Source organism: Chiroxiphia lanceolata, chromosome 1 (assembly GCF_009829145.1).
Source record: "Chiroxiphia lanceolata isolate bChiLan1 chromosome 1, bChiLan1.pri, whole genome shotgun sequence".
Lineage (NCBI taxonomy): Eukaryota > Metazoa > Chordata > Aves > Passeriformes > Pipridae > Chiroxiphia > Chiroxiphia lanceolata.
Window position 1 is genome coordinate 44,254,598 of NC_045637.1, and position 25,672 is coordinate 44,280,269.

The window sequence follows — 25,672 nt, forward strand, 5'->3', positions numbered from 1 at the left end:
TTTAGTGTTTCCATGTCTCACAATGGGGTAGCTTGTCCCTTCAGTGAGTACTTTCATGTTTGCACTACATTCCTAAATTGCAAAGCATTTGCTTAAGAAGACAAAATTATAGAACAATTTTACAAGTATGTTTTAGTTTTTCTGTATAAATTACTTTGGCTATTAGAATGAAATCACAGCACTTTTTATCATTTTGCATATTGAAAAATCTTATCTCCTGAGAAGTGTTATTACTTACAAAATTATTTGATTAAAAATACTCAAACACTGATTCTGCTAACACCTATTTGTAAACCTTGAGTAATGTCAGTGAACTGAGAGGAGCCACAGGGAGAGAAAAACAGTGTGAGACATACTGGAAATAGGTCCTGATTGCCTAGATGATCCACTGGTAAAATTACGGGAGGAAAATGCTTGACTGTATGATATTTTAAAAAAAAAAAAGTGTTTGAGAACAGTTTTGTTACAGTCTTGAAGGAAAAAAGCAAACACTTCTTTTTCATTTACATATTTAGGTGTATGCTGATTATTAGCTCTGTACCATTAGTTCTTTGCTTAGAATATGAGTGTTTGCTGTCAGAAGGTGGTGGTACAGCTTGCGCTGCTGTAGGCTGCTGCTTGACGTATCACTGCACATGGACTGAAGGTCCCTCAGTGTTTCATATAAGGAATTCATCTGACAAAAGCAAGATCTTGGTAATCAAGATATATTTAAAAAGAGAAAGGAAAGGATGGGGAATTAGGGGTTTTAAAACCCCACATCACAGGTTTGATCCTGTAAAGTACTGGGCACTGTTGCTCTATTTCAGCAAGACTTACATGAGCTTGAACCTTTTGTTCAGGGCTCAGCATTTAGCACTGTTTAATCTCAAATGAATAGTTCTTAGAAAGAAGATTGATATTTCCTTTCATCTGCTGATTTTAAAGGACTCTGTGAACAACTCTATGCAGAAACTATATAATAAAAATGAGAATTCAATGATGATTTCACAGTTAAGCATAGTAAAGAAAAAGACAGGAAATCAAAACAGAAACCTTCGCTTTCTCATGTCAACCTTTCATGTTGAACCTATATATAGTTTTATTTTCCTGTCTTTTTTCTTGTTTACTTTCAATGTGAAATCCTCAGACTCCTCATTTGTGTTCAAAGCTGTGAATTCATGCAGAAACATAGGACAGGATGTGTCTTCTGAGTTCCCACGTCTTGTCTTTAAACTGTGAGTATCCTGTTGAGGGAAAAAGGGCCTGTTGTGTATTCACCTCTCATCCCCTTCCAAGCAAGAGGGTAGACAAAGGACAAAATTCAGACTCCAACCTTGATAAAGGTAGATTCTACCTTCAAAGAAGGTAGGACAGACCTACGAGAGCAGTGGGGGCAGTTTCTGCTAAGGACCTAGAGCTGGTTACTCTACTCAAGCCTCAGAAGCGTGCTGCTTCGCTCATGGTGTGTTACACATATGTGTTGTTCCTTAGTTAGAGTAGGCTGCTTAAATACACATTCTCAGCTTTTATTTTATCTTATCCCCTGTTCTGGCATGCTTGACCTGGGTGCACTAAAACAGTTGCCTTTGCCTGGGTATACCAAGGGATATATGTATGTAGTAGGAACACTTGTGAACTCTTAGCTATTCCAGGAGATCTCCAAGCTTTGCTCATTTAAAGTGCTTTTGTTTCTTCACGTTTGTGTGCAAGAGGATGTGTTCCTGTTGAGAGGATGATTTGGGTATTAATCTGAAATAAAACCCAAGAAGTTTTTACCAGAAATAAGAAGGTCAGGGATAGTTTAGACCCATTTTAGTAACTGGGTGCTACTTGTTTAGGGTGTTGGCAGTGGAATCCATTCCCTGTTCAACAACTAAAGGAACATAGTACTTATGTTTTGCGTTTGGCTGAAAGACTGAATTTCCAGAAACACAGGATGCAATATTATTAAATGGAATTTCTGTACATTAGCATTATGAAATGGATATTTGCATTCTAAGGGCAGTATTTATTGATTTCTACAGTCATAGTTTGTGAAATAAAAAAAAGGAAACAGAACTTTGCTTTCATTAACTATAATAGTAGTTTAGCTATTTTCACAACATTAATCTTGCTGTTAACTGTTCTCTTTACATTGTGAGGAGACAGCATGTGACAGGAAAAATCTGTAACATCATTCAACTTCTGATTATATGCCCTTTTTCCTCAAAACCAATTTGCATACCTACAAATATCAGTGTTTCCCACTGGAATTGAAGGTGTAAAATATTGTCTCTCAAGCTGAAAATTATTTAGGCAAAGATTTTTCAGTATTTGGGAATTCTGTCTGGGTGATTTCAAAAGCAAAGCCATATGTCGCTTACATGATCTGGCATTTCTCCAGTTGGATAGAACTTGAGTGGAAAAGTAGAGGGGAAAAAAAAGTAAAACCTAATGCTAATTAGATGATAATAAATACAGGTGCTATACTGTGTGGTGTAATTCATCTTCATAGCAAGCTGTGGGAGAGTTAGAGCCAGCAGATTCTGAGGGATACTCTTTAGTGCATATATTTTCCAAACACATGCTAAAATCCAAGTTAAGGTAAAATTTTAAAGGGTTGTGTAACACTGAATACTTTTCAAGATTGCAGAGGTGCAATATTGCCTAGGCATGGAAAATAAATTGTATGCTTTTTTTTTTGGTTGGGTTTTGTCTGGAAGCTTCTCACTGTAAATGCAATTAGTATGGTACTAGGATAAAAACAGTGATTTGATAATAATTTGGGGATCCTGACCTGGGCTTCCAAATGCCCCCATCCCCCCAGATTTCCCCAAAATTTCCTTACCCATTCCAGGCAGCAAGTTGCCTCCCCAAGAAGATACCTTCCCTCTCCAGCCAAAGCCTTGTTCCTGGCCTTAGGTGGTTTGTCAAGACTAAGTTAGTTGGGACTAACCTGCCAACCGTCCTGTATAACTTGCTGTGGAGGGAAAGCTGCTATACCTCTGCGCACTATCTTGTCCACCCCCACCTCCCCTGCGTATAGGAGTTCTGGCTAAATGCAATCCCTGGGCTCCTTCTCTTTCATGTGTCAGAGACCATCACAGAGGTTCTTTGCTTTTAAAATTTCTGAAGAGGGAAATGGATTCAGATGGTGTAGATTTGACTCACCTGCAGCTCTTTCAGTACTCACATAGGTCAAGCCTTTACAGTTACTGAGAGGACTGTAGCCTGTCAGTGTTGAGTGTGCAGCATGTAACACACATTATATGCTTGAGAGCGAAGGCACAAAGGAGGGCGGAATCTGTCCTGTGTAAATGTATGGTTAAAAACATGATTAGAGCCTGGCCTTACATTTTTGGTTACTGTGTCTTCAATGTGAAAGCTCACTGAGACACGCTTGTTTCTGAAATAATAGGAGAAGACACAGTCATGCTCAAGCCTCCAGGAATTTACCACAGTAATACGTTGTGTGGTTCTCTAAGAGAAATTAAAACACAAAGAAAAACCCTTTACATGAAAATTTGATTGAGCAATTAAAAACATGTAAATAATTGAAATGCAGGCACTATAAAAGCTTTCTATTGCTCTCATTGAGGAAAAAAAAATCTTTAACACATAGGATTCAAACATTATTCTGGGGCAGAAAATAGCTGATATTTACAGTATAGATTACTCAATTTTCTTTTGCCTGATGAACAGGGCTCCCAAAGCTTATTGTGGTTGTGCCGTTTGTATAAGACACGTGCCTGCTATGATTTGCTTTTCTCAGTGCCCCATCCCCCATCAGCAGAACCCTTTGAGCTCCAAACACAGATGTTACACTGTGCTCTTTGTGTGCATGTGTGTGTACGAGCATGTGTGTGTAAGGGCGCAAAAACATGGCTAATATGCTGGAAAACCAAAACTGGAGTGCAAGACTCAGCTTGTGACTTTCCTTATTACAGTAAGACATTAGTGTGGACTGAGTATAAGACTACTGTGTATGAACCAGTAGTGGTTTAAAAGCAGCCACGCTTAAATCAGCAATTTAATGTAAGCAGGAATGGCAGTTTCATTAAATAATGCTATGATCTCTCAACCATATTCTTAACTAGTAATCTCCCCATAGCAAAATACATAGCTAATCAACCTCCTAGCCTGTCAGTAAACTTGCAGGGGAATTAAATCCCGGAGGAAGAAGCCCATAGCCCTGGAGGAAGGCTGAGTGCATGTTTCACTGTCGTCTTTTCAGCTCATCTCAGTGGTCCCACTGCTAGAATGTGCTCTGTTGTCATGGCAACCCCATCTCCTGCTTCCTACAGGAAAGATTAGCTCGTACTGTGCACTGGAGAGAATTTAGGGGAAGTCAAGCTAATCCCTGGGTGCACTGCAAGAGAAAGGTTGGACCTCGCCTGAGGGATGCTGTATCTGCAATGATAGAATTGGCCTGCCACAGACACTGGTATTTAAGTTGAAGAGCAGAATTCACAGTAAGTGTCAGATCCTCCAGAGAGGAATATTAAATGAGGTTTTCTAAGTCCTGGTGAAGACTGTCCCATGCCAACAGTGGAATGACAGCAGGAGGCTGTGTGTGGAATACCAATATGTTTCACCTGTTCAGGTGGTATTTCAAATATAGGTTCAAAGCCTCAGTTCCCTGGAAACTAGGTGATAAAATTTTAAAACATCATTGTGAGATGCGCACCTAGAAACCTGAAGTGTGTCTCACTTGGTGCATAAAGCTGAACAAGTGATGATGAGCATGGCTTACAAATTGTGTATGCACTGTGTGGTGTGCTTAGGAATTCCTGAGTGCTGCAAAATAAGCGGGAAAGCGTGAGGAAACCGGGGTGTGTGTGTGCTGTGCAAACTCAACTGCAAACTCAACTTTTCATGCTGAACTATGAAAGTACGCATGAAAATTTACAATTCCTGATTAATTTTTTTTTTATCATATAAAAACCCAAACAGAGAAAACGTGAGCTTTTTAAAGGTATAGTCATAATATGAGTTTTTCTTTGAGGAAAAAACTCATTTTAATGTAGCTGAATTAAAGTAGTGTATGACATGATGCAGCATGTGAAGTGTTTGTTTTCTTGCTGGTAGAGTTGGACAGAGGGTATTCTAGCTATTCCATTTCTGGTTATTTTAATATTCTACCTTTTTTTGATATGATCCTTCATTTCACTTAAAGAGATGCTCAAGACTCCCAGCTTTAAACTAGACTGTTTGCAGTAAGATTTTAACTGTCTGCTTTTTGTTACTGTCAGCTTTTCTTAAACTTATTTTTCTAGCAGAGTTTATATGTTCAGCCTATGGATTTTTGCATTTTTTGTATGCATGCTTTTTCTGTTTTTGGTTAAAAAAAATGACTTTATAATTATTTAGTTATTGTTTACTGTATAGCAGTGTTCTCTAACTTAATTCTGTTATGGATATATGTGTTTTACATGTATAAAATGTATGCATGCTTGTGTGTTTCTGCACTACATATGTGCATATACAAATACAGAGAACATATGCATACACATTTGCAGTCTTTGTTTTGATGAGGCCCGTTAGTGATTCATGATAATGTAACACCGAGGATGTTAAAGACCTGTTTTCAACTTGCAGGATAGGTATTTTTCTCCTATCTGAAATACTTATTATTGAAAAATCCTAATAAACACACTCAATCTGCTTAAAGAAACAGCATATGTTTTATTTCTCTGTGTGTCTATAGAGTTAAAAGGGGAAGCATCTTCACTGATATGATGAAAGAACACTGTGTTGCCTTTCTAGAGATCTGGGTCTGTGGAATGTGTAGTGAAGGAACAGTTGGGTTTTTTTCCTTCCTCCCAGGACAGCTCAGAAAGAGTCACTCATGAGCTCCAGATTGGTTAGTGTAAGAGTAGTCTTCCCTTAAAACTTCCTTTTTTTGGGCTGGTTTACCAAATAGTAAGAGCATTGATAATCAAAGACACTGTCTGTCTCCTTTGTAGTTGAAAAACTCAGTAGCCAGTGCACGTCTATTATGGAAGACTGTAGAAACAAAGGCTTCGGAAGCTTTAAGCCATTATTTAGGCTGGCCCTTGAATCTGTGGTAGGCATATGGGTGACAGGGATTCCACAGAAGTGCCAAGCAAAGTGAGGATCAGGGTAAGAGAAAATTCATCAAATAAATGCTTTTAATTAGAAAGAGCACTATGAAATTATTGCTGGATGTCTGTCAAATTAAATTACTGATTCAAAAGTCCCTTCTGTGATAAAAATCGACTAGGAAAGATTTGGCAGAGGTTTTATTGTATATTTTCACCACCTCTGTGAGGATGTAGTTTTACATTTTAACACAGCTGTTTACAGCTTTTAAAATAATTGAGATTGTTAAATGCGCAAATTTTCTACCTTGTGCGTCCTTTTATTAAATTAATTAACTGATAAATTGGATTTTTTTTTTATCTCAAGGCCATGATTTTTTTTCCATTTATTTTTCTCCAGCATTTAATTTGTGTTAAATGGAATAATGTTGGCTGCTGAAACATTATGTCAACTTATTTTTTCTTCTACAAAGTGTGTGATTTTAGGAAACTGGTCCAAATTTTATTAGGACTGAGTTTTCACAAAGGCACTTGGATTCTTTATCTTCACATGTAGACAAGTTTAAGCACCAACTGTAAACAGGAATAACTGCCTGTGGGGAAATGCAGTGGCATTCCAAGCATGCATCCAAACTGTCTGCATTCTCTTTCCAGGGAAAGGGTGTGGACAGTCCATGTAGTAGTGGCACTGTGTTGCACACAGGCAGGTACAATTGGCAGAGACTGCCCACACTCAGGAGTCCAGGCCACCAAACTTGAGGAAATTCCTGTATAAACTCTGTTTCGGTTAAATAAACTGGAAGTCCTTGAGTTACCAGAAACCAAAAAGCAGACATGACTCTGCTTGGTGTATACAAAAAAGTCAAGTTCCTAAACTCTTAAAAATAATAGAAATAGCAGATTCTGCCAGGGCTTCTCTTCAGTACTCTCCTGTTCTGAGAGCTGTTAGCTTCCCTACAGCAGGGGGTGAATTTCTACACAGGCTTTTCTCTTCATTCCTTTGCTGGCCAGCATTCCCACTCCCAACAGGTATTACACTCCTCCAGAACTGCCTTGTTCCTGTGTCCCTGTGTTAAGGGTGTCTGCTGATTAGATGTTGAACTGGCTAACATAATGCTCTCTGATGTGTCTTTTCCATGCGTAAAAATAGGATAATTTATTGTATATACTTATTCACCAAACCAAGGTTTTGAATTATGACGCCAATCAGAAAAATATCGTCAATAGTGTGTCGTTCTCTTACCTTGAAACATTTCTCACAATTGCAAAAACAGCCCTAAAACTTGTACAACACAGCTTCTGCCTACAGCCTCCATTTGGAATTAATGGCTAGCAATTTGTCCCTCTTTCATTCACATTCTCATTCAGGGAAAAATAGGTAAGGTGTTCAACACTTTCCAGGTGGTACACTGTACCTGGTACACTGCACCTGGCTGTCTTTTAGCATCCTCAAACAGAAAGTCACAAACTCTATTCTGATATTCTTGTTAAATCAATAACAGAAATCATACTTTTATACTACTATATGTAAACTTTACACACAATGTGTGTATCTCTCCATATCAGAGATTTATCCTGCACATTATAGTAAGAAAAGAGTAATAGTGATGGTATTTTTTCTTGGTTGCAAGGCATCTTGTTTCCTGAGGCGCCTCTGCCTCTTTATTTCCTTTAAAATGTACATATATATATATATATATATAATGTTTCCAAAGAGACTACAAATGCTCAATTTGATGGTAGCAGAAGTGGACCTCAAGTGTATCTTCAGTTGAAAGAGAAAGTTTAAATCTATTGAAATTTTTTATGTCTTTACAGGTGAGCTTAAGTATTTTGATTAATATTTTTATTTTAGACAAATCTGCAAGGTTTTAAAATATCTTTGAGTTGACATTTTGCCCTAATTTGAAAGAGTGATAGCCATCTGCATGGAAATATTTTGATTATTTTAAACCTCTTTTATCTTCCTCCGTTCCTAAAAATAAAACTCTGAAACCACTAATTGTATGTAAATTGCATGAATTTAATGGAATAAATTATTTCCCAGGCTGCACATGCTGGCTTTTGTTGACTCTAGTGAGATTAAGTTCATATGCATCCAAAGGTAGATTTCAACCCTGTGTATGATGTTCTTCTGGCCAGCTCTGTAGCAGTTAATTAAAATGTGCTTCCTTAGTGCTGTGCTGCTGGCTTTGTGGCTTACTGTGTAATAAGTTCTTTATATTAGCTGAGGAGCTAAGCAAAACAACAGTGTTCATTTTTAACAGGGCCAAACACAAAGGCTGAATACAAACCAAGATTTCCTGGGCAAGTTCTGTGTTTCTAGCGGTAGTTGAGATACTATGTGCTGTCTGGCTGGCAACTCTAATATTGAAAGGAGTGAATGACTGCAGTTGTTCTTGTTGCAGCTCCATTATTCTAGTTTTGTGTGCTGTCAGCCATAGCAATCGGAGTATTTTTGGTCTTCTCCAGAGGTGGTTTGTGAGGTCATGACAGCAGGTGGCTATAAGGAGGATGAGAGATGCACATACATTCTCTAGGGCAATGCTGTGTTTTTTCTAGATTCCAAATATCAGGATATCAAATGTTAATAATACCAATAATATCAAAATTGCAATTGCAGTAGAGTTATACAGAGGGAATCCAGGGTTTCTGTTGTTTTGTTGCCAGAAGAGTCCACCGGAAGTTTTATAGGGGATAGGAGAATGAATGTGAGCTCAAGATATGAGTGATCAATCTTTTCACATGTAGTGCATTTTATTTTATCATTGCAAATTCATTCTTGACAATAGATTAGTTATTGTATCCTGGTGTAGACCCCGTTAATGGTCTGTCTTTAGGTGAATAATTGGTCATTTTGAATTTGTCATTTTGAATTTGTCATTTCTCTAGTTGTTATGATTGAAATTTTCTGAAACATGCTGAGGAGAAGTCAAGTGCTGTACATGTGGGTTAATGGTAGCAGCAGCAGCATTTCTGATTGCATCTGTGATTTGCGATTCTGTTCAGCCAGCAGCAAACCAAATGGGATCTGATCAAAACTGTGTTTTGGATATTCAAGTCCAAGAGCAAAAGTGCTGTGATGTTCACTAATATCCTTCCATTCTTCTCTTTGCTACTACATAAACTACTGCAGATTGCTTTCAATGGCTCCTATTGTGGTTACCACGTGATGCATTAACAGTTACCAGTTCTTTTACTGTCTGCAAATGCACTGTCAGCATATGTCCGCTTCTGATGCAAAAGCTCAGCCTCTGCTCCCTGTATTTTATCTTAATTTCCTGCATCACAAGCTGTGGTGTTGAGTTTGGCAGGGACTCCTAGTGTAGGAATCTGCAGAAACTGCAGATTTCAAAGCTGAAGTTAAAAAGAAGTGCTTTTTGGGAAAACAACGGCTTGAGAATTGGCTGATGACATCTATGTAAAAGGGGCTCCACATCAATGATTTCTGGTGATTTTCACCACATTATTTAACTGATTTTGCTGTTTGTTGAAAATATTTCAAAATAGAGCTATCCCACCTGTTCTTCAACAGAAGAAGATAATACTGAAATTACATCAGTTCTGAGAAAATGTTCATCTTCAAAGGCTTCTTGAGTGAGCTTAAAAGATTTTGGACCAAAATGTCAAAGGCTTCCTAGAGTATTTTTCCTAGGGTAACAGTGGGAGGCAAGATCAGGAATTTGAAAATCTGTATTTATCTGTTTGTGTAAAGGGGAATGCCAAGAATATCTTTGAGGCATTGCAGACTTTTCTAAAGAAGATGATAGCCTTAGACTGCCTTCTAAATGGGTAACAAAGAAAGGGTTTTTCTTTTAGAAAGACTGTGCTTTGGTTCATCCAAAATGTTTTTATTCATGTGTTGGAGACTCAAAGACGGTAATTTCTTTGAGTACCTGAACTGACATATATAGCTTGAGCAGTCCGTTTGTGTCAATATTTTTCTGTATTCTGAAGCCTGTCACACTCACTTAAGCAGGGGTAGTAAACCCATGCTTTCTGCAGATTGTTTTATAATTTTTGGAGCAATTCAGTGTCTAGCTTTGAAGTTTCTGTTGATTCCTACATGCATAATAAGGAACAGTCTCAGAATATGTCATACCTGAAGCACCAGGTACCATCAGCAACAAATTTTCCCAATTAAATTTGTGTTTGAGTGCAATTAATAGATTTGATTGCAGTGTGTTTACCATTGACAGCTCCCCTTTGGTTGTTTTTTTGTTTTTGTTGTATTGGTTGCATTATTTCTTCCGATGTCAGTAATTTGCAATTGCAGAAAAGGAAAAACCTGCTGGTGTTCTGTGAAAGAGAACACACTAGGCATTTCATGCTGTTGAGTGTTGGTCTTATTGTTTGCTTTTACATTGGACATGAAAGATGACAGCACCCCAAGCTTGTAATAGTTATTAGAAATAACATTCTATTCATGATCAGGATTGAAATAGTGTGTTTCATCATGTGTAACTTTTCTGCTTGATCCAATGGTAAAAACTTTCCACCCAGAAGAAATAAGGTTAACCTATTCTCAAAGCCATCTTCAAAACCATATTCTGCTTCAAAAAATTTTAACCTAAGCTTCTGGAAAACACGGTTTGCTTAGAACTGCTTTGTAATTATTATTTAGGAAGTAAGGTGATCAGTTTATGAAGGTGATCTTAAGAATTGCAAAGTAATGACCTGGGATTTGAAAGAACCTCCTGGGATTCTACTGTTTTTATGGACATTTACAGTTTATTGAAGCAGGAGAAAGATTATTAGCAAGTGTTTTTCTTTTTTTTTTTTTTTTTTGCAAACACTATATTTTCCAAGTTTTTTGGAAGCTTGGGAAAAGGTTTGCTGTACAGCTGTTTGTCATAGATCTGTTTCTGTTTCTAATGTGCATTTCAATTAGATTAAAGTGGCTATACAATGATGATCCTTTCAAAATACAAAGCCTATCATGGGCCAAATAATCTTACTTACAGATTGTAAAGGGAAAACAAATTATATATCCGATTTTGCAATAACATTGTCTTTACTTCTATATTTAGAATAACACCAAGCATTTCTGTGAGTGCTCTGCGCTGGGCTTCCCCTTTCTCCCCCAGCTAGCTTTGCAACAGAGAACATCATTTGTGGACAGAATGCAGATTTAAAACACTTGATTTACTAGGAGCAGCCTGCTGGTTTCTGCATAAGAGATCTGTTGAGCCAGCTCAACAAATGGTCAATTTTTTACAATTTCATGCAGCCCTTCATTCTCAAGTCAGTCCCACAAGATAAGGAGGCCAAATAGACATTACAGTTGGACTCTTTGGTAAGGTTTTATTCATTCCCTTTCTAGTTTTCTGATCGTTAACAACAATCTGTACATAATTAGTAGGTGGAATTTTAGTGAGAATAGGACTGATTCACTGTGATTAACATTTAAATTTTCATTGGTAATGGTACCTTATCAATAGTGTAAAGCACAGTAAAAGCACATGCAGCAATTACTCTGTGTGTGGACCGTCCCATTGCTGAATTCTGCTGGGCTACCAGAAACCCTTAAGTAAATTAGAATAATGGACCAGTTATTTTATTTCTTAAGAAATCTCTCCAGTCTGCAAAGAACTGCAGAACAGTTCATGAAGTTCTGAAGGCTGGTATTCTGTTTGCTCTACTTTCTGGCCTTGTTGAGTAATCTGGTTTTGAGACTAGCTCTCAGTGATGTTTCAGCAAGGGCAAAGTGATTGCCTTTAATGAGAAGAAAATTTTTGAAAGTTCCTACATTAATATTAAGTTCAAGAACCCTTAGTGTTTCTGTTGGCATTAGCTTCTCAGAAGGGAACTGTAAAATTATAGTCTTCATGCAAAAATTTTCAAGCTCAAATAATTTTCAAGTTTTAATCTTCCATTTACACTCTTGTTCATTGCACCCTCTCATACTTGCTCTGTTCCCCACCCAAGTGCAGCCCACTGCATTGCAGTGAGAGGGAAAGTTTGAAACAGGAGAGGCATTGCTTAGTTGGATGGCTTGGCAGTGAAAATTTCAAGTCCACAGCTCCAGTGAGGAATAGCAGTAGATATGCCAGAACTATCTATCAGATCCTTTGGATTTTATGAAGTTTCTGGGCACTGAATCATATTTACTTGGTTTGCCAGGGATACTGTGACAACAGACCATCTAACAGAATCATTCTTTTTTTGTCTTCAGATCCCCTTACTCTAGTTCATTTTTAGGCAGTGTGTGACCAAATGCTCAGCTATATTTTGGGGATTGTAAAAAAACATCACTGACTTTGATAAAAGAACATGGTTGAGTTTTTTTTTTCCCCTGAAAATAATTTCTGAAAAGGAAAGAGAATGTTTGAACTTTACCAGTCAGATTGGAAGTCAACATGTCTATCTGTAGGATTATAAGGCAGTTGGGATTTAAAAGTGGTGACTTTAGGAAAGGCAGAAGAGACCTTCCTGTAGTATTAATACCTTGTAGAAAGTCTGCTGTGTTCTGTGGCACCCAATTGGTGTAAAATTCCTCAATCGTGGATGTTTGTAGATAGAGTGTGCAAATCTGCCATTTTTCAGCCCAAGTTATATTACATGTTTCAGGATTCCGCTGAGTTGGGCCATTTTTCAGTAGAAAAAAGCATTAACTGTTGTAAACTTCCAAGCAGATTTTAATGCCTTGAGTATGATAATGTCTATACATCTCTCTTGGCAGTTTTGGCGTTCACTGTGTTAGAGAAATTTTTCAGACTGATCAAAGGGACTTCAATTATCAGCATTGCTTATTTTTCTGCCTTCTAATTATACTCACCATGCTAGAGACACTCCCAATATGCATGTGCCCTTTACCTCAATGGCAATATTTTTGTGTTCAGGTAAAGGTTTCTTAGCATTGCTGAATCTTTAGCATTCTTTTTCTGGTGTTTGGGCTGGCGCTTAAGCATTGTACATGCTGAATATTTTTAACTTACGCTTGATACAGTGAAAAATATAATAGGAAAGCATAATGGATAGAACATTAAAAAATGGTTGCTTGCCAGATGGAGGAAGGCCAAGTTTGTTATCAAGTGGTGTCCTGTGTGACCAGAATAGTGTTTTCCCTCAAGCAGTGAGCAGACCACTTGCTGTAGTTACCCACGGCATGCTCAAAGCAGGAAACAGTAATGTACATGCTGCCATGGACATTCATAAGCATTTTAAGTGGCAGAATAAAAAGCAAACTGAATTGAAAAGGGACATGTAATTTATACGCCTCGAACATGCTTATTTGTCCAAGTTTTTAATAGCAGCTTTCCAAGCTCTGGAATTCCTTGAATTTCTAAATTTACAGTTTATCTGTAGCAGAATCCTATACTTGACTCACAGGGACTCTGTCTCAGCAAAACATTAATTACATTACATTCACTAATTAAGGAAACAGCAACCCCTATGGAGTCCTACAATTGGATATTTATTGTTCTGACTTCTCAGATTCACTAACATCTAGTTTCCTAATGTATTGAGGAAGTTTCAGTTAACTGTTGATAATGCTAGAACTGCATAGAAATACAAGGCTATAAGTTCCTACTTCCTATTCTACGTACTTATCTTCCAGTTCTTCCCAATTATATATTTATTACCTATTTTTAAACTGAATTTCAGTATGTGAATATTAGAGGCACTTATTTTAATCTCTGCTGAGGTAGGAAATTTTCCTGAAAGCCTATATGGTAAGGTGAGTGGAGATAACTGATTGGAGAGGATGTGACAGAATTGTTCCAAAGTGAAAAACAATCTTTTTGCTAAAAACCAATTAATTTTACCATCATTATAAAATGAAAACTAGAAAAAAATATAAAAACTGTAGGAAATGTTTTCACTTCTACTTTTGAAGAATTTTTGTGTCCTAGCTTTTAGTATGCAGTTGTGAGTAACACTAAAATTGCTTTAAATTAAGTAATAAAAGTCTTTAAATCATACTTTTCTGTGTAAAAAAAAAAAAATCAATAAAATTATATTGTAAGTTTGAAATCCTAACTGTAGAACTACAAAACAGATGATGAAGAGTCTAATGAATCTGAACTATTTGTAGAAATATTGTTACTGAGAGTTATGCTGTCAACTCAGTTGAACTATCTTTATTATTAGAGAGGTGACCAAAATATTGGGCTGACAGGGCATTTTGATTTAAGTTGCTCTTTGCTTTATGCAGCTAAATAGCAGCTGGTAACTACTGAGATTATGTATACATTACAAATGTAAAATAAGGAATGCTTGAAAGACTTCTTCAGAATGATTCTAAAATAAAACTTAAAATACAATATCAGCATCTGTTGAACTTCAGCAGAACTCTTGCTTTTCATACGCTTGGGCATGTATGGGTACATTTTCCCAATTCTCTCTCTCTTTTTTTTTCAATTTTTCCTTATTTCTACTCCATTGTAGTGATCTAGTGACAGGTAAAATATTAACAGACATATGAATTTTTCATATTTCAAGAGGAAACTTCTGTTCAGTACTCTGCTAGGTATGTAGCATTCAGGCAAATCCAGCAATTTGTACTGTAAAGTTTGGGGCCGCAAGTCAGAGTGTGGTTTAAATGTTGCTAAGGACATATGCAGCTCAAAGCAGCCATTTCTATTTGTTCTTATGGCCTCTTCCCCCTTTCTCTCCCAGTTTTACTGATGGGGGGAGTATAATGAGCCTTTCCATAGCCTTGCTGCCCTTATGGAAGAGTAGGCAGCAATTTGCTGAGGGGATGCAAAGCTGTCAAGCTATTACTTATCTTGCTTGTGCTCAGGGCTTCACTCTTCTAGAAAGAAATACAGACTGATATCACTGAGTGAACAACACACTGAAACTCGTGGGCTGCATTTTAGACTTTACAGGGCTTCACTAAAAATTCCAGATTTTGGGGCATCCAATCTGCAGAGAATTTCTTCTGATGATTCCAACTTGATCTTTCCTCTCTTTTGTCTTCTGGCAGATCCTGATGAAGTAAAATTAGATATTGCACATATGCACTAGGTCCAAATGGCAGATGATTTTAACAGTAAGTTTCCTTTCAGCCCCATTTGGGTTGAAGTTTAGGCACAAACATGCCCTTACATATTACTCTTTGTTGCTGGCACAGCTACCTGCAGCAGCCTTTAGCTGCGGCAGCATAAACCTCTTCCATGATGGACAAGGAGAAGGAGGGTGTAAGATATCCTAGGTTACTTCTTTTTACTTTAAGGAAAAGGCTTCATATTTCTCCTTTTCATAATATATTGCAGACTCAAATGTCTTTGTTGCTGATAAGTTCTGTACATCTTCAGAATTTTAGTGATTCTCAAAAGTAAGAGTTAGTCTGTCCTGAGCCCTATTTGCCTACCTGTGTTCCAGCCTTCCTCAGTTCCTAGCTTCTTATCAATAAACTACTCTGACATCCAGAGTCCTCTTCAGGATGAGCATAAGGCAATACTTCTAGCATCACTCATATGTTATCAAACAGAAGTTTTTCCTGGAGTGCTTGCCCAGAGAGGGAGCTCTAAGCCACATTCTCAGCGCCAGATGATATTTTGCCTGTCAAATATGATCCTATACACGGCATAAAAACTTTTAGAAGAATTGCAGGCTTTCTATATTAACAATTGCTTGGCAGAGCCTTTGTTACAAAATGTGCCCTAAAGGTTTTTCCAGTGTAAGGGCAAAACTAGGGATTTTTCTCCCCAGAGACCTTAAGGGCTATGTGTTTTGAAGTGTGAATGCCAAAGAACAAGTACAAACTAGATGCACAGTGATAATAAGACAACTGTGCACCCAGTGAGCTTTCCAATTGATTATTTACATGTGCAGTATCCTCCCAATACACATTCTGCTTCATCTCCTTGCTATCTATATGCGGGGAGAGGAGCTCTACAGGCAAAGTAGTCATGCAAGTCACTCATGAAGCTTTATAAATGAGCCCTTCTATAACACTGTGACTGAGAGGGCAGTGTTATTTTTCTGATAGCTGCTGATGTCATGGAGTGGCAATTGTTCACTGCTCTGTTATTTAACACTATAGTTGAATAAAATATGGAGCAAATGCAGCCTCACTGTGAATGTAGGGACTGAGCTCTGTTGCACGTCACCCTGTTCTGTCCCCTGCCTACCTCTTCATTCCTGTTCCTTATTTCCTTGCCACCGTACTGACATATTAGTGGAAACAGAAATAGTGGCAGTACCTTTATGGAGCAGAGAAGGGTGCTTGGGTTTTACACAGGTTAATAAAGACTGAATTTTTGGAAATCAAAAAATGTTTTTAGTGTTGGTGTGCTACTAGAAAGCACACGCTGGTCAAAAAGACCTTGAATTTAGAATTATTAAGCAATCATAGGAGGAAGAATTGTATATGCTTGGCTTATTTTTTTCCCTAAACATCTCCTAATAGTTACTACAGGAGACAGGATATTGGACAAAGTGCATTTTTTATCTGACCAACTATGGCCATTCTTATGCTTTGTGAAATGAGGAATAAAAGAGCATCTGAAATCACCTTTGTTACCTCCATTAATTCAACCCTTATTCTTTATCATAATATGAAAGGGAATGAAGATAATGAATAGACAGAGTTGATTTTGACTGGCTGTTACGTTTATTGAACTTTTTTCGAAACATGACTTGTGATGTGAATGAAGCATAACCAAATACATAACTGTGACAAATTGGTATTAAATGGTCCTTGTGAAAAGTGCTGTGAGTGAGAAGTGTCTTTGCCTTTCATCAGTTTATTTAGAAAAGTCTCAATAATTATTTTATACTACGGAAATTTCTGTGAGTCACCACCTTTTGCCTGATTCATGGTGTAGCTCTCCCCAAACTGCCTGCTGTTGGATGCCATCAGTAGAGTGTTTTTTTCAGTAGCTCCTGTTGGGAAGGTTTGCCTTGGTTTTGTAGATTATGGAAGGAATGTAACTAACAGTTTAAAATGGTTGCTTGTGTAACATATTATTTACATTAAAGTTGTATTTTAACATACAGAGAATAAAACACGTGCAATATTGAAGCCAAAGTTTAAGGAGGACAGCATAGTTCTGGTATGGAGCCTGTCACTCTGATCTGCACTACTGTCTCTTGCAAGTGATCCTCTTCAAATGAATCAGGTTGCTCAGGGTATAAAGTGGTGTTTGGCAAGGTCTGGCCTGATGGTGTCCAGCCCAACAAGATTAAAGCAAACTTCAGCATACAGGGTTTTGGTAGACAATCTTTCAGAGTGGGTGTTATGACAGCCTGCATTTGCACAGCAAGAAGTTTCAGTCTCACTCATCCTACTCAGCTCATTTGCTTCCAGTCTCCTTTTAGAAAGAACAGTTACCCATCTTGCTGCTCTCAGAGATGCTCTGTCAACAGGTAGCCCACTCAAAGAGTTCATTTAACCTGAATGCATTCTGCCTTGGAGTCTGCAGGCATCATTGTCTGTTTGGGCTGTGTATGGGGTCCTCTCATATCTCCAGTCCTTAGAGCAGAACAAAGTGGCCCCAACAAATGCCTTGTTCGTTTGGTGTGATTAATTATTACCAGGAATGGTTTTGACTTGTAGGACACCCTCATATAGTCAGACTATTTCAAAAGAGCCACAGGTGGTGTAAGGTTAATTGCCTTTCCCTTGTTTTCTGTCTGCTTCCTAAGTGAGCTGTCTGCCCTTTCAGTGGATCTGAGGTTCCATGTGGCCATATGGTTGCAGGCCTGGGCCCATTACTGCTGTTAGAGCTGAAGCCCAGTGCTTTGGATTACTCACTAGTAAAATGTGTTTCAGGTAGCTGAAATCTCAGCTGTATAAACTGTTAAAGCATACTCTAAATATTAATTGCATTCTCACACGAGAGTTAATTTGAGAGAGGGTGAGGATTTATTCAGATTTGTCTTTATGTAGAATGGCTTCTTAACTCCTCCCTGATTTACCTGCAAGGAATATCAAAAGTCTAGGTGATTTAGAGTGTAAAATTGATACCTAAGAGATCCTTTAAAACATTGGGAGATTTTTCTCTCAAGGAGATAAATGAGAGTATATATATGTATCTTGGTTTGCTATTCACAGTACTTCAATGACACTTATATTAGAGTTCAGATCTTAAATCTGTGCTCTGAGAAAAGTAGTATTTGATAAACTTGTTATTCGGACCATCTTTGGTGCTCACTGCATCTTTAAGAAAGCAATTCTATTGAGCACTGCATTGAGCATTTGACATCTCTTGTCTGAAGACAGTTCTTTCTGAGTAGAACAACTGGATGTTAACCTGTAACAAAAGAATCTCTAATTCTAGCAATGTATGTTGTTTGCCCATTCATAAATCTGGATATTGTTTGAAAGGAAAATATATTCCTATAAATTAAGACCTAGTTTCCTGCTCTAAATCAGAGTTTTCTTAAAATACCAGCTGCCACTGATTTTTGATGGAGATTTAGGCCATGATAATGTGAATGTCTGTGGCAGATAACTGAAGTGAAGGATGCAATAGTTCTGAGAATCAAAATTCATATTCAGAGTATCTGTTTGCTTGAGCTTTCTTTGGCATTGTCTTTTCTTCCACCATTTCCAATTTTCCTTCAAAAGCAGGGAGAAAACTAACACAGTGATGATTGCAATGAGCCTGAAAAGTTCACAGCAGGAATACAGACTTCTCATGTGTTCAAAAACAAAGCTGGTGTCACTTTGTATCTTGCTGGTCTCTGTGGGATCTAAAAGGAGGAGCTGGAAGCTGTAATCCAATGTGATGATTAAGGAACTAACTTTGAAGTAGAAAAGTTACTGCAGTTCTTGTTTTGAGAATTAGAATCATAGAACCTTAAAACGGTTTGAGTTGGAGGGGACCTTAAAGACCATCTAATTCCAACTCTCCTGTCATGAGCAGAGAGACCTTCCACTAAGCCAGGTTGCCCAAGGCATATCCAACCTGCTCTTGAACCCTTCCAGGAATGGGGCATCCACAACTTCTCAGGGCAACTTGTTTCAGTACCTCATCACCCTCAGTAAAGAATTTCTTCCGAATATCTAATTTAATCCTGCCTCTCAGTTTAAAGCCGTTACCCCTTGTCCTATCAATTACCCTTAATACAGAGAGTACTTGGACTGAAAGTATCCAAAGGGTGTTGGTCAGAGCAGATGATCAGTGTGGAGCAGTGTGCAAGTGGGAAAAGGAGGTGTAAGAAATACCGGTCCATGAGTGAGAAGTCACTGCCTAAGCCTGGAGACTGTTCTATGCTTCAGCAAGAAGGTGGCTGCTGTCTGATTCAGCAGTCTGTTTTTGGAGTATTTTTCTGAGAGGTGATGCTCTTTAGTCCCTGGAAGAGGATCTCTGCATAGGTGAGGCAAGCCCCATCTAGCTGTATTTCTGAAGTGAAACAGATACATATTTTGCAGTCAGACTCGCCCTTTTCAGTCTTAAGTAACAAAAGCAGTTGTAGTTGTGTTCCCAGTCTTTCAGCATCCTGGGGTAAGGGCTTGAAAGCTGCACATTTACTAAAGATGTGTCCTGCCCTGAGTGAGCAACAGCATTTGATGAGGGCATCATTTGCAGTCATGGCTGGTGACTGGCAGTGGGGACAAAGAGCTTCTTGCAGGAGGGGAGCCGTGCAGTGAGTCCATGGCTGCTTCCCCCTGTGCACTGGGAGGGGGTGGACCTCATCTCAGCCCAGCAGTCAGGAGGTGTTTGGGCTGTGACTGCCTGTATCCAAGGGTGAACATGTCTTTCTTCTCCTGGGCCAGACCCTCCTGACTTTTTCCTGAGCAACTCTTGCTTTGAAGTAGCCTTATTCTTGGCAAAAATAGACAGCTGCCCAGGGATGAGGAATATACTAAACCTTGTAATCTAGTTACCTTGGTAACATCTGTAAGAAACTATTAGTGCTCCACCACTTTTTGTTTTTCCTTCATCTCTTTTATGGAAATACGTATTTCTCATTACTTGGCAAACTCATGATTTATATCATACCCATTGTAGCCATTTTCCTTAGCATTAACCCAACAACAATTCCCATTTCTAACAAGCCAGGTTACATGACTGTAAAAACAAGTATTTGTATAGTAGAAACTGAGATTTACCATCGAGTCACTAAGTTTTGCTAAGAAAAGACAAAATCTTGTAAATACTTTTTTATTGTTTCAGAGTATTATAGTGCTTGATTGCATTTAGTCAGCATAGAAATCTTTTCAATGGTCATGTTTTAGAACAAATATAAGATTTCTTTTCTTCTGCATTGTAACCTTCTCACACGTGTAAGCTTTAGTTGTCAACTATTTGTCATAAAGGGGAAAAAAAGAAATAAAAGAATTATTGCTTATGATTACAAGGTAAAACTAACAGCTGTGCTTGAAAATTGGCTGTTCCTGGATCTAGCTCTAAGCACAGTTCTCATCATTCCCATTTAGCTGTCTGTGTCCTGGTAGTGGTTCCTCTGCACTGCATGAGCGGGACACTTGAGTGCCAGCACACAGAAGTTCCCTAGGGATCAGACTTTTGTACTGCAGAGTAGGCAGTGCTCCCACCTTTTAGGTGGTTCTTTGCATCCTCTAATTACTCACTTGTTTCTCTCTTTACTCCCAATAGTAGGGAATTTTCTGAGCCCTTCAAAGTGAAGGGCATCCCTCACTCTGTGACCAATTCAGTAATTGATTTAATTAATTTGAAACTAACTATCACTTGTTAAACTGATAATCAAGAAGCCAATTATCTGTTAACAGTCCTAAATACAAATCAGCAGTAATCAAAGTGTTTTCTCTTAAAGAAATATGGATTTTTTTCTGATATCTCAGAGCTTTTAAAATGTATTGCAAATATGGCTATTTTCTTTAAAAAAATAACCCCCCCATATTGGAATTTCAGTTTCTCTTTTGGAATAGTAAAACTGCATATTTATTTCTGAAACTCTATTTAGAATTTTAACCTTTTTTATTGGTTATGCTCTTTAACACATAAGTCTCAGGGCATGATAGAAGGTTTATCAAGGATAAATCCTGCTCACTTTATTCACTTGCATAGCTGAAATCCACAAGCAGTATTGCTCTGTTGCAAGTTTGGTTGGTGTACACATTTAAAAGTATTATTCTAGGAATGTTATGTATTTTATAGCATATACATTTGTATTTGTAAGAAGTCATATAAAAGTGGTACATACCAAAACATACCTTTTTTTTCTCCAGCCATTAATTATAAAGCATTTTATAGAACAACAAAAATGTTACTTAAATAAAACCATTTAAATTATGATTCTTATTATGAATTTTTATGAAACTAGATTTTTTTCAGGTTTAAAAAACAAAGAAATTTTAAAAAATATGGTCATAATATATGCTCAGTCCTGTATACTTTGTGACATAAAAGTTTTGGATGAGTACAGCAAGCAAGGCACTGATGTATCATGTCTTGTCTATGACTTTCTAAGTATTTAATTGAATTAGATCACTCCCCATTTATACAGTATTTTCTTCCCTTTAAAAATCTGATCTGAGTGAAGTGAATAGTTGTTTTTTACTGTAATAATGATAGTGAGTCAACAGTTTGATTATTCATGTAGTTTAAGTATGAGTATTTCTGAGCTCATCCATGAAAGAACGTGTCCTGATGTTTTTTTTTTTTAAATACCACACGTGTATAAATGTGTTTACTTCTTTTCCATGGAAGTTGTTTAGAAAGGCCCAAAGCAGATGGTATATTAAGGTGCTAAAATATTAAGATCCATCTCATCCTGTATCTCCAGTTTCAATCTGAACACATTCCTGACTACTAACTCCCCAGTTTTGTTTCCAGCTTCACTGTCTGCAATAAGCATGGGCTTGTAGAGCCCTAGGCAGGTGTAGCAGCATTAGCAAAACCATGTAAGTTGCCAAAAACCGGGTGCTTTAAAGAACAAGAAGTAAGCAAATTGAGTGCCTAATTCTGCTGCCTCTTAGCCCACTGAAGGATGAATTGTTTTCCTGCATAGCCTGTTGGTGAAAAGATTGCTTAGATGTAAATAGTAGCACAGGGAGCAAATTCGAATGCTGACAACAGGATACACAAACGCATAAGTATGTGAAGACACATACTAGTCATACAATTCGTCTGTAAAATCTTGGGGGTAACAACAACACATTCAGAATTTTTGGATGTAGCTTTCAGATCTATAATCTAATTCACTATTGATCAGTATTTTTACATATATTATAACACACAATGAATGAACTAAGTGAATGGGCACGTGAACAAAATGAAGAGAGGATCTTTGTTTCTGGAGTCCACTCTTCCAGCATATCTTTACTGCCAGCAGTGAATACATCAGATGTGTTCAAGTTTTGGCTGTGCAAGAGGATGTTTATGGATGCGATGTGCTGTTCTGCACACTTAAAACCTGAGAACTAGATTCTCTCTGAGTACCATGTGCACCTCTGCTGATTTTGGAAATGTGCAATACTACAGTAATGAGCATGGTATAAGAATCTGAAATAAGAAATAGACATATGGACAGACAGATTGATTAAGGCAGATTTTGTCACTTTGTGCCTAAAAATCGTTTGTGATACTTATCTTTTTTGTACACAGTGATACTAAGGTGTCAGCCCAGATAATTTCCCTTAACTTAGTAATATTTAATGGATTTATTTAAAGCTTTTACTTGCAAATGTGGAGAAATGTGTGTGCACATTTTGCAAAAATGTACTGTTAGTAAATATAAACCGCTTACATTCTATTTTGAAAAAAATTGTGAAGATATAAATTATGTTTGAACTGGACAGAGATGATGATGTGGCATGTGACTGAAAATATATATTTTTTAATAGATGATTCAGCCGCAGAGAGTTTTAATGGCAATGAGACCGTGGGACACAGTTCCAATGCTTCAGGGGGAACACACTGCAGGGAGATGGCAGAAACCAACAGTAATGGCAAAACAAATCTGGAGCAGGATGAGCAGCCTCTGAACCTGAGTGACAGTCCCCTCTCTGCTCAGCTGACTTCAGAATACAGACTAGATGATCACAGCAGTAATGGAAAGAACAAATACAAGACTCTCCTAATTTCTGACCTCAAGATGGAACGGGAGGCAAGAGAAAATGGAAGCAAGGTAAGATGCTTCCACATGCTCCAGATATGAAGTGTGTAGTTTAGAAAAGGAAAAGATTTGTGAGGCCAAACTAAAGGTTATTCCCACATAAGCACTTAATGTTTGTTGGATCATTACTTAAATGCTATATATATAGGTATGTATGCTCTGTTACACATATATTATGCATATGTACATTAAGTGTATGTGGATGTACATGGGTGAATAAATATGTATAGGCATGGGTATTGTGCTGACACACAGACAAAAAATGGTGCAGTTCTCCATCAGACATGAATTTTATCAATTCATTTATCGAGAAGTGTCTACTTACCCATTTGAAATATATATATATAAAAATATGTATATAATGTGATACATATATATGTGTATAAATACTGAGATACATATATGTATGTATATTTATAGATGGCCATCTCATCCCATGTATTATGTATATGTAGAATTGTCATGGTTTAGCCCCAGCCAGCAGCTAAGTACCTTGCAGCTGCTCACTCACTCCCCTCCCCGCTCTGCTGGGGTGGCAGGGAGACTTGAGAAAAGGTAAAACCTATGGGTTGAGATAAGAACAGTGCAATAATTGAAATAAAATAAAGTATAATACTACTAATAATAGTTGTAATGAAAAAGAAGATAACAAAATGAGAAAGAGGAATAAAATCCAAGAAACACAAGTGACGAACAAAGCAATCACTCACCACCCACTGACCGATGCCCACAGCCAGTGTCTGAGCAGTGATTGGTGGCTTCTGGCCAGCTTCCCCCAGTTTATACGCTGGGCCTGGTGCTCTATGGTATGGAATAACCCTTAGGCCAGTCTGGGTCAGCTGTCCTGGTCATGCTCCCTCTCGGCTTCTTGTGCACCTGCTCCCTGGCAGAGCCTGGGAAACTGAAAAGTCCTTGACTTAGGGTAAGCGCTGCTTAGTATCAACTAAAACATCAGTGTGTTATCAGTATTATTCTCATATTTAATCCAAAACATAGCATTGTACCAGCTACTAGGAAGAAAATGAACTCATTCTGAGCCAAAACCAGGACAAGAGTGAATCCGTATGAATGTTAAGCGTTTATACCCAAGAAAATTACTACACGTGAATTATCAACATCTGAAAGGAGCTGACTTTTTTCCTTCATTGTTGTGTTATGCAGGCACCTAACCTGAATTAAAACTGACAAGTTTGCTTTAAGAAGCTGGAATTTCCTGAGGGCTTTTCTCTCTAGTTTCTGTTATGTGGGTAAGGGGAAGCAAGGGTGGTTATTTTGTAGATAGAGACAGATCCTATAGATTAGGTTCGTTTGCTTTCTAGGAAGGTGTTTGTCATGAGGACCTACTGTAAGGGAGGGTGAAGAAATGGCCTGTCATAGAATTCAGCCACTGATCTTACTGGTGACAAGTTCCTGTTTTTTATCTGGTAAACAACTGGCTTACCACTTTTACAGCAGCAATAATAGGATGTTAGTTGTGGATCCAAGTACTATTAATGCTAGCCATTACCTTTCAGTAACCTGACAACATAGATATACTTTGAATCGGCACATCTTTTTGAAAGAGGAGTGTTACGGAAAATCACTTTTTCTAGGCGTACCTAGAAAGGGATTGTACATGACTGATGTCTAGAGAACAACATTTGTTTGTGCTAAAATTTTACCTTCTGTCTTCATTGCCTGTGGAGTAAAAATAAAAACTTGAAATGTGTTTGTTACTTAAGTGTCTGAGTTTTGGTGGGTAGAAGAAAGGGAGACTAAATGGGAGATCGTTAATCTTTCTTGTGGCCATTCCAATTTAGCAAATCATGTATCCCAAACCTTCTCCGTAAAATCTTCATGGAAAACTGTCTATCTGCATGGAATACTTTTTTTCTCACAAATTTTCATGTTGTGGAAAATGTTCTGACTATCTGTAGTCTCAGTGTGTGTATACACTCCAATGCTGGATTTACTCAGTACTTTCACTGTTGCACAGTGAGTCCCAAATTGGCTAATATGGATGGTATCTTCATTTGCTTCAGGGAACATTGTTCCAATGAAGCTCATCACCCAAATATTGACAGACACAGAGGCCCTTTTGCCTGACGTAGTTGTTGCTTCTGCCATCACTCTTGCAAATACACAAATAAGCTTGGCAAAGAAAGGAGGAGTCTTAATGTGGAATTCATTTATAGGTAAGACAAGAACATAGCTTGAATTTCCAATTTCAATCAGTTCCAACTAAGATGCAAAAAATGTATCGAAAAGTGTTAAAAATCTGTTTGTAATGAATTGAGATGACAATCAAAGCCATCTCATTCTTTGTTATGCTACAACTTTTAAGACACCAGAATCATCCCCCACATCAATACATTCTTTCACACTCACTGTCATCCTGCCCACTCTATACTGCCAAGAATATGCAGATTTGTCTCCCCGTTTTGTCCTAGTGAAACTCATGTTGATGTTCACAGTTCATTTAAGTATATGATTTATTAGGTATGCAATGAAGATTATTAAATGTGGAGTAAATACTTCAGAAAGAACACAGTCCCGGGATAAGCAAAAAATTTTCAGAGATCTGTAAGTTGAGTATAGAGTAAAAGAATATTTTTTGGCCAATTTAGTGTTTTACAGATTAATGCTACTCTTATTTTTTAAATCTAAAACAA

The 25,672-nt window shown here is 37.7% G+C and overlaps 1 protein-coding gene across 1 annotated transcript in view; it reads left to right on the forward strand.

Moving 5' to 3' along the window:
- NOL4 (nucleolar protein 4) overlaps window positions 1-25,672 on the forward strand; it is a 187,008-nt gene that overhangs the window by 84,618 nt on the left and 76,718 nt on the right. The window contains 1 exon segment of the mRNA XM_032704663.1: window positions 22,750-23,033. Coding sequence (XP_032560554.1) covers window positions 22,750-23,033 — 284 coding nt within the window.